Source organism: Pelodiscus sinensis, chromosome 1, assembly GCF_052426305.1.
Source record: "Pelodiscus sinensis isolate ZL-2025 chromosome 1, ASM5242630v1, whole genome shotgun sequence".
Lineage (NCBI taxonomy): Eukaryota > Metazoa > Chordata > Testudines > Trionychidae > Pelodiscus > Pelodiscus sinensis.
This window is the reverse complement of record NC_143052.1, coordinates 64,623,516-64,633,489: the sequence shown is the minus strand read 5'-3', so window position 1 is coordinate 64,633,489 and position 9,974 is coordinate 64,623,516. Positions and strand designations below refer to the sequence as shown.

The 9,974-nt window shown below is 46.8% G+C and overlaps 1 protein-coding gene across 1 annotated transcript; it reads left to right on the top strand.

Moving 5' to 3' along the window:
- Nucleotides 1–7,326: 7,326 nt before the first annotated feature.
- LOC149525576 (uncharacterized) lies at nt 7,327–8,608 on the top strand. The gene is made up of 2 exons (XM_089779750.1): nt 7,327–8,227; nt 8,507–8,608. The coding sequence occupies exons 1-2, from the start codon at nt 7,346–7,348 to the stop codon at nt 8,606–8,608; spliced, it is 984 nt and encodes a 327-aa protein (XP_089635876.1). The 5' UTR covers nt 7,327–7,345.
- Nucleotides 8,609–9,974: the final 1,366 nt, after the last annotated feature.

Genomic DNA, 9,974 nt, shown 5'->3' with positions numbered 1-9,974 from the left:
AAACATGGTTAATAAGAATACTAAATGGCCCTTTCTCCACAGATTATGCTGGGTTACAAGCTTTGAACCCTTCACTCTCCTCATTCAGAATAATCAGCTTTTTTTTTATTGGGTTTTTTTTGGGGGGGGGGAGGGTTGTTATATTACGGCAGTGACTAGAAATCCCAGTCAAAGGCTCAAGGTCTCATTTTGTTTAATATTTTGCCATCAAGTAACAAAGATGACAGTGGGTGGATGTGAGGCAACACTGCGTATATCCATCAAGTAGGGCATGCCATGGGCTAAGCAACCCATTTTAGTTGAATTAGGCTAATTTGGAAAAGGCTGATGACTCCTCCTGAAGGCTTTGGGCTCTAAAGAGGGACGGCAGCTGAGGCTGAAGAATCTAACACATGCATGGGGCCGAGGGAGGTCATCATAACCCAAGAAGCTGCAGGCAAGAATATGAAGACAAAGATATATGAGAAACAAAGACCCATCTATGGGGACTCAGAGAGTTGGACAAGGCCCCCATGTCACTGTATATAGAGCTCTGATTCAGAACACAAACTGCAGTGGCATGAGTAGAGGTCGTGACCCATCTCAGAGAGGCTATTAAAGGAAAACCTGAGGATTTTTCTTCACTGTAAATAATTTCTTATTATTCTAAGCTATTTTTAAATTAACAAATATAAAATTAAAGAACATTGAGGCTCAGGAACCATTTTAGCAAGAACAGCAGTAAAACAAATAGATCCTTACATGACTGCTGCAACATCTCAGAAGAAACAGGAGACTCCTTATTCAGGTATCACTTTTTTCCCTCTAAGTAGCAGCTTTGGTCTAATCTAAAATTATGTCCCTCCCTGCAGTTTGTGTCCAGAATATTTTTAAGTGAAAAGAGGGAGGGAGGGGAGAAAATTGTAGATTATTCAGCACTAGAAATGTCAGCTCATAAAACACTAGAGGTCACTCTTTACAAGGCTGGTGACTGCATGCACGCTGTTTAGTTTCTTATGCACCAAAGCAGCCAATTTCCTCTGGACCAGATATATCTACTTTTTTATACCATGATCAAAATGAGCCAGTGTGGCACTTGCAAATGCCTTCTGGTTTATCAATAGAAAAACTCCTGTTCTTTACTACCTTTCTGTTTTGTGATGACTGAACCTCGCTGTGCATTTCTACCCTCTTGCAGGTATGAGAATAGTCACTTTCTTTGTTTCCTATATAATGGATAATTTATTATTTTCTTGCAGGTGACAGCCTGTTAAAGCCCTGGAGAATGAAGTTCTGTAGTGTGAGCTTCCCAACTTTTTGTTGATTATCTCTTAAGCCACCAGCAATGAGTGAAGATGCCCTTCCCACCACGGTGTGGTAGTGTAAAGGAGGACAGAGATGGAGTACTACTCAATGTGTGGGTGTTTATTACACCAGCAGATAAAGCTATATAAAAACTAGTCCCCCAAAGTCTGAGGTGAGCAAAGTGCTAGTGGTCCCCGTTAAAAAAATTAACACACTTTTCAGTATGACCATCTAAGAGGAAATAATCACAGCATCACATGTATTTTCTGTATCGTACCCTGAAGCTCTCTCTGAAGTAGGGACAAGCTTTCCAATGCCTGCATTTTCTTTTTTCCTGACAAAAGTAAGGCAACATTGGTGGAGAAGGGGAGCCTTGCCTCTTTCCCCGCTATTCAAAGGGCTCCAGCACAAAGCAACCCCCTGTGCACCCTCCAGAGAGAAGCTGCAGCAGAGCAAGCATGCCTGCTTCCTTCCTTCAGAGTCCCCAGTAACTCCATTCCCCCTTAGGTCTGGGTAAGTATCAAACCCTAATTCAAATAATCCATAAAAAGATTCACAGTCCATTTCTCACACCTATTGTTTAGAGCTCTTAAAATCCCACACCGTGTAGTCAATTTTCCCTTGAATCTTTTCCATGCATGAGTGGAATAATTTTTATGAGCACTGAGGCATGTGAGAATGTGCACCACCAGTAGAAATATCTAGCAAAAATATCTAAAATATCTAGCCGTGAGCACTCTGCTAATCAGCTGGGTGGCATTTGAATTTCTCCTGAGAGGCCACACAGTTTATAGGGAACATAGAATCATAGCGCTGGAAGAGCCCTCAGGAGGTCATCAAGTCCAGCCCCCTGCCCAAGGCAGGACCAATCCTGTAGTCCATCAACACAACACATACAACATTAATACCTTCCATCATACCCAACTCTTCTTGGTCCTCTCCTGTCCTTCTACCAAGACAGGCACCCCAGCCCTTCCAGCTGGAATGTTAGCATGCTCTTCTCAGCAGGAACCAATCTCCACAGTATCTCTGCACGGAGTCCATCCTCACCAGGAAGCATCCTACACTCCCTATTGCCCTCAATCCTCGAGCTCTAGCTTCCCAACATGGAGATATTACTAGACATGTCTCCTCCAATGTTCCTCTGTCTTCAGACCTCAGCTCTAGCTCTCCAGCATGGAAGTCAGCTGGCAACTCCCTCTGCTGCTCCCTGGCCTTCAGAGTTCCCCCAGGAATCACCTACAGGTTCCTTCAGGGATCTCCTACTGTCCCTGAAACTCTAGTCTGCTCTTTCCTCACTGACTCTTCCAGGCAAATCCGGTTTATATGACCCGGATACCCTCCCTTAAGAGCCAATTAGAAAGCAGCTGACAAATGTCAGGTACACTGGCCCCTTCCTTCTTAAAGGGCTATATTATGCAGACACCTAACACCACTTGGGCAGAATATATCCAAGCATCTTACAGAGTCTTTAAAAAGAGCCTCCTACCTTCTTCTCCTTCTTCTGTCACATCAATGTGCTTCCACAACGTTAGAATGGCTGGAGTACCCCTAGTGGTACTGCTCTCCTCATGACTATCTCTACCGAATCTTCTTACTGCAGTGGTCAGTCAAGTGTCAGTTGTTATTTGTGTGTGTCTGTGTGTGGCAGGAAGCTGGCCTGCCAAGACACTGAACTCAGACCATCAATTCATTTCACACAAGTCACTAAATAGCTCTCAGATGGCAAAAATCTGTGGTCACTTGGCCTAGGTTCTAACGAACCACTGCCCTAGATTTGAAATACTCTATATATTCTATTCCTTTTTGAAACAGACTTTTTTTTTAAAAAAAATGATGTGTACCAGTGCAATACAATCAGGATATATTTTGAACAAGGAGTAAAGAGAATTGGACTTCTAATTCTCTGTTTAAGTTGTTTCTGAGGTAAAGTACTCTACACCATGCTGAAATAATATTGTAGCCTCTCACAAAATCACATGTACCACATTAAAAGACAGCACTCTAATATTTTGTGGTTTTAGTTATACTTTGTCCAAGTTATAAATCATGTTAATGAGTATATAAAAACACAAATACCACTTGACATTTTTATAATCTTTTTTCAGCTGTTTTTGTATAAAGTGCAATTAGCATAGGTACCATGAAGATCGAAGTACTATAGTTTGGGGGTGTTTAGCACACTTTAGAATAAGGCCTTGTCTGTACTATACAGGTTTTTCAACAAAAGTCAGGTTTCATCAACAAAACAATGAAGCAATGCACACAACAATGTTCCTCTTGGCAATTTAACTCTGCTGTTACACTAACATAGTAAAACCACCTCAACGCATGGCATAAAGCTTTCTGTGACAAAGTTAGAAGTAATGTAGTGTCTACGTAGACACTGCGCTTCCTTATATCACTATAAGTAACCTCCAGGAAGTGTCCCATAATGCTCATCATGACTGCTCTGGTAAGCAATTTCAATTCCACTGCCCCGATCCAGATATACAGGCGTTTGCCCCTCCCCCTTAAAAGCCCTGGGAAATTTTATAATTCTACTTCCTGTTTGATTGAACAGCTCACATTGTATCTTCCCAGCAGACCGTGTCAACTTTCCACAGCAAATGGGCTCCCACGGAGAGTGCACCAGAGTTGCTGGATCTGTTGGAAGAGTAGGCTATGCAGTTGCAGCTCCAATCCAGCCACAGCAGTTTTGACATCTACCATGAGATTGCATGGATGAGAAGGGGCAATAAAAGGGCATGCAGCATTGCTGTGCTAAGATCAAGGTGTTTACGCAGGTGTATCAGAAGGCAAGGGAGTCCAACCATCATTCTGGTGCAGCACTGAAGGTGTGTTGCTTTTACAAGGAGCTGCTCACCCTCATCAGTGGTTATCTCACCTCAATGATCAAGATCCCTTGTAGATACTTCGGAGAGGGAAGAGAAAATGGAGGAAAGTGGCATCAATCCGAGAGACAAAGTGATGGACAAGGAGGTTGAGCTGGAGGGGGGTGCAGAATAGGCAGGGCTAGCCAGGACCTTTTTTTGACTCCACAGGAGTCTAGCCAGTCCCAGCAGTCTGGCTTTGGAATAAATAAATACTCATGCACATGGAGGGAGATACCAAAATTAGCATGAGATACGGTTTGCAACTGCTTTGCATTCCCCTATGCAGCAAGACAGTGGGGGAAAATTTTGATAATGGACTTCAAGATCTCCTGGGAATCCTCTGTTGAGATCTCTAGAAAACATCTGCTAAAGGTTCTTGGAGAGAGCTTCTTTGTTTCTTTCACTGTTCTAGGAAACTTTGCTGTGCCAATCGGCAGTTACTTCACAGGAACCATAGAAGAACACAGGCAAGCAACAGTTGGTCCCAGTCAGAAGCTGCACACATGCAGGAGATGCACCCTTGCCTCTTCAGGTGTCGTTAGTAGTGTGATATCAGCTTTGATTGACTACACCAGAGGAAAACCATACTAGAATTCAGAATTGTGTCCCTAGTTGCTTGTAGTGATCCCCTTCCAAATACCACCCTACTGAGCCCCTCTAATAGTGCTGATGTCTGGCTGCTTAAAATCAGCATCCAGGTGATCTACCTCAACACTCTACCCCCTAGGGAAACTTTTCCTCCTTGCAGAGAACAACAGGTTGCTATGACCATAGGAATATTTTCCTCATTGAGCTCTAACCTGCCAAAAAGGCAGCATTAGCAACCCCTTAATCTGCCAAATACACATTCTGTGGTCACTCTGCACCTGCTGAGCCCATTGTTGAAGCACCAGATTCCTGGTGTATGGCTTCATAAAGTACACTAGTAAGGGACAGACAATCTCCCAGGATCATTATGGGCATTTCCACATTCCTTATTATTATCTTCTGGTCTGGAAATAGAGTTTCTATAAGTCACTTTCTATAGAGGCCAGTGTTCCTGAAGATGAGTACATCATGCACCTTCCCTGACCATCCCACATTGATGTCAGTGAAATAACCACAGTGATCCACTAGTACCTGAAATACTATTGAGAAAGTAGCCCTCTCTGTTTATGTACTCACTACCCATGACTTGGTAACTTTCTGCTTCATAGACCTGACATTTTTCTTGAACTAAGATAAATTATTAATATAATAACAACGAGGAGTCCTGTGGCACCTTATAGACTAACTGAAGTGTAGGAGCATAAGCTTTCGTGGGCAAAGACCCACTTCGTCAGATGCATGTCACATGCATCTGACGAAGTGGGTCTTTGCCCACGAAAGCTTATGCTCCTACACTTCAGTTAGTCTATAAGGTGCCACAGGACTCCTCGTCGCTTTTGCAGATTCAGACTAACACGGCTACCCCTCTGATATTAATATAATGTGCAGAATATATTACCCATCTATTATCAAATATTTTGAAACAATGGAATGGAACATTGCCAGAGCTAATTGGCCATTCAGTTTGTCAATTATTGTGTATGCAATTTATGTAAGCTATAATATGTACAAACTTTTAAACATTTTCAGGAAACAGCTTTCTAGTTAGCCTATCCACTAGAATTAAGCACTGACTTTCAGTCTTCTATGATCATAGATCATATGATAAGCATTACTCCACATCAAATGAGATGGGTGACATTCATGCAAACCCACCAGGCACAAATGTCTGAGTAAATAGACATTTAAAATGCAAAATACAATAGTTCTGAGAGACCATCTTGAGTTCTGCATACCATTTCCATCACCTGTTCCATTCCATGCACAAAAGGAGCCCGCAAGCAGCTGTGATGTGCAGGAAACATGTACTCCATGCACAGATGCCTGTCATCCAGCCCCACCCCATGCAGAACTGCATTGGTGCCACAGCAAATATCCTCCTCTATGCCTAGGAAAGACGATAATGGGACTAGCCTGTAATTGTTTATAGGCGTCAGCTGTGACAGAAGATTTGCCTAAAGAATTATATTAAGATTTTAGAGCCCAGAATTTAAACTAGAATCAAATGTACATAACAACCCCACCTCAGTCTAGCGAGTCTTGTGGATAAGGGAGAAGTGGTGGATGTGGTATATCTAGACTTTAGTAATGCGTTTGATACGATCTCACATGATATTCTTATCAATAAACTAGACAAATACAACTTAGATGGGGCTACTATAAGGTGGGTGCATAACTGGCTGGATAACCACACTCAGAGAGTAATTATTAATGGTTCACAATCCTGCTGGAAAGACATAACAAGTGGGGTTCCGTAGGTGTCTGTTTTAGGACTGGCTCTGTTCAATATCTTCATCAACGATTTAGATATTGGCATAGAAAGTACACTTATCAACGATTTAGATATTGGCATAGAAAGTACACTTATTAAGTTTGCAGATGATACCAAGCTGGGAGGGGTTGCGACTGCTCTGGCAGATAGGGTCATAATTCAAAATTATCTGGACAAATTGGAGAAATGGTCTGAGGTAAACAGGATGAAGTTTAATAAAGACAAATGTAAAGTGCTCCACTTAGGAAGGAACAATCAGTTTCACACATACAGAATGGGAAGTGACTGTCTAGGAAGGAGTACAGCAGAAAGGGATCTAGGGGTTATAGTAGACCACAAGCTGAATATGAGTCAGCAGTGTGATGCTGTTGCAAAAAAAGCAAACATGATTCTGGGATGCATTAACAGGTGTGTTGTGAGCAAGACACGAGAAGTCATTCTTCCGCTCTATTCTGCGCTGGTTAGGCCTCAGTTGGAGTACTGTGTCCAGTTCTGGGCACCGCATTTCAAGAAAGATGTGGAGAAATTGGAAAGAGTCCAGAGAAGAACAACAAGAATGATTAAAGGTATAGAGAACATGACCTATGTAGGAAGGCTGAAAGAATTGGATTTGTTTAGTTTAGAAAAGAGAAGATTGAGGGGGGACATGATAGCCATTTTCAGGTATCTAAAAGGGTGTCATAAAGAGGAGGGAGAAAACTTGTTCCTTGGCTTATGAGGATAGAACAAGAAGCTTAAACTGCAGCAAGAGAGGTTTATGTTAGACATTAGGAAAAAGTTCCTAACTGTCAGGGTAGTTAAACACTGGGGCTACGTCTACACTGGCATGAATTTCCGGAAATGCTTAAAACGGAATACATTCCGTTTTCAGCTTTTCCGGAAAAGGAGCATCTACATTGGCCACGGAGTTTCCGCGATAACGATGCGCTTTTCCGGAAAAGCGCGTCTACATTGGCGGCGCGCTTTTCCGGAAAAGCAAAAAGCCCGGAACCATTTTGAAAAGGGCAAAGGCCACCAGACCTTTCCGGGGGCGGGGCCGGAGCTCCGTCCAGACGCGTGGTTAAAGGGGTCTCGCCGGGCAGCCGTTTGTCTCGTGCTCCCGTGCCTTGTGACCTCTGCCAGAGACTGGCACCCTTCACAGGGTCGGTGGTTGCCCTGTGAGTTTTGGAGACACCACCCTTTGGCCCCCCACCAGCTTTTCCTGGCATTTTATTTTTTCTGCTCTGCACTGTCTGCTATGGAGCCGTGGGTGGCCATGTACCTGCTCGGGCCCCTGTTAGACCTGTACAGGTGCCTGGAGCTCGTGCTGCAGGCTGGTGCCCTGCTGTACACATACCAGGAGGCAGAGATTGCCTTGGACTCCCTCACCAGGGAGGTCCTGGCAACCGCGTGGCATCAGCACCCAACGATAGACCGGCCCATTTGGATTTTGGAAACGAGCACCGACTGGTGGGACCGTGTGGTCCTCGGACGATGGGATGACTACCAGTGGGTCCGGAATTTCCGAATGAGAAAGCGGACCTTTTTGATGCTGTGCACCTGGCTGACCCCCGCGCTGCAGAGAACCGCCACCTGGCTGCGGGCACCCATCCCCGTCAACAAGAGGGTTGCCATCGCGCTGTGGAAGCTGGCCACACCGGACAGCTACCGCTCGGTGGCACACCAGTTCGGGGTGGGAAGATCCACCGTTGGTGTTATCGTCATCCAGGTAAGTCCCAGGGGGAGTGAGATGGGGGGAGGGTGCTCCACTCCAGGCCCAGGGACACCCAAGACTCCAGGCTGGGTCGCTCAGGGGTTTCGACCGTCCCTCCCTTGCACCGGCCCACTGGTGGGGGGGGGCGTGGGGCGAGGGGGGCCGTGTGTGTGTGTGTGTGTGTGTGTGTGTGTGTGTATACAGAGGGAATCAAGGGGGGGACCCAAGGGAGCGCACACTCACCCCTGGCTGTATGTAATGTGTTCCCTTGTGTTTCTCTGCACCCTTCTGCAGGTCGTCCACGCCATCAACGACGTCCTGCTGCCAAGAATCATCCGCCTGCGCGACGTCAATGAGACCATGGCCGGCTTCGCTGCCCTCGGGTTCCCCAACTGAGGGGGAGCCCTGGACGCCACCCACATCGCCATCCGGGCCCCGGAGCATCGAGTGGGCCATTTCATGAACCGCAAGGGGTACTGCTCCATCGTCCTGCAAGCCCTCGTGGATCACCGGGGTCGCTTCCTGGACATCTACGGCGGCTGGTCCGGCCGGGCACACGACGCCCGCATCCTCCGGAACTCAGGACTGTTTCAGAGGTTGGAGGCGGGCACCTACTTCCCCCGGCGGGACTTGACTGTCGGGAATGTGCCGATGCCCATCTGCATCGTCGGGGATGCGGCCTACCCCCTGATGCCCTGGCTCATGCGGCCCTACACGGGGCAGCCGGACCAGAACCGGGCCCGGTTCAACGACCGCCTCAACCGGGCCCGAAACCCAGTGGAGCTGGCGTTTGGACGGTTAAAAGCCCGCTTCCGTTGTTTGCTCACCCGTCTCGACATGGGTGAGCAGAATGCAACAGAAGCGCTGGCCGCGTGCTGCGTGCTCCACAATATTGTGGAGCGCAGTGGGGAGGCCTTCCTCCCTGCATGGGTGGCAGCTGAGGCACAGACCTTGGACCAGCCCGACACAGCTGCCATCCGCCAGGCGCGCCAGGAGGCGGTGCGCATTAGAGAGGCCCTGGTGGACATGTTTGCCCAAGCCCCGTAGCAGGGTCGCTTGGGTCACCCCAGAGTACTCCGTCCCAGCTCCTACCCTTCCCCACCTCCTCCCCTTACCTCCCCCCTCCCCATAGTATAGTAAAGCGTCGGGTCACAGCACATCGCGGCCGTCATCGAGTCTGTTCGTCGGGTGCGTCGGGTGTAGTTAGGGTTTTTCTTTTAAGTTAGGCTAGGGTTTAGGCCACCATTGCCGTCCTGAGGAACAGCCAACAGGATTTGGGACTTGTGTCGAAGGCTTACATCAGTGCCATCTTCAATGGATCTCCTGGCTGTTCCTCTCCTGAGGCCCGGAAGGCCCAAAGGATCGAGGTGGCCAGGAACACCACAGTCATCCGTCGAGGGATCTCCTGGCTGTTCCTCTCCTGAGGCCCGGAAGGACCAAAGGATCGAGGTGGCCAGCAACACCACAGTCATCCGTCGAGGGATCTCCTGGCTGTTCCTCTCCTGAGGCCCGGAAGGACCAAAGGATCGAGGTGGCCAGCAACACCACAATCGTCCTCCCTGCGCCTAACTTATGTTTTTGAATGTGTACTGTACTGCATATTGTAACCATTTTTTTCTGCTTGTTTGTTGCTATGTAAATATAGTTTCTGGTTTACATCTTTACTGAAAAGTCTCAAGTATTTCTTTATGCGCCGCGAACCAATGACCACTGAAAAAGCCCCCCCCCCGGTGATAGAGTCATGAATTTGTTGTCCACAGTT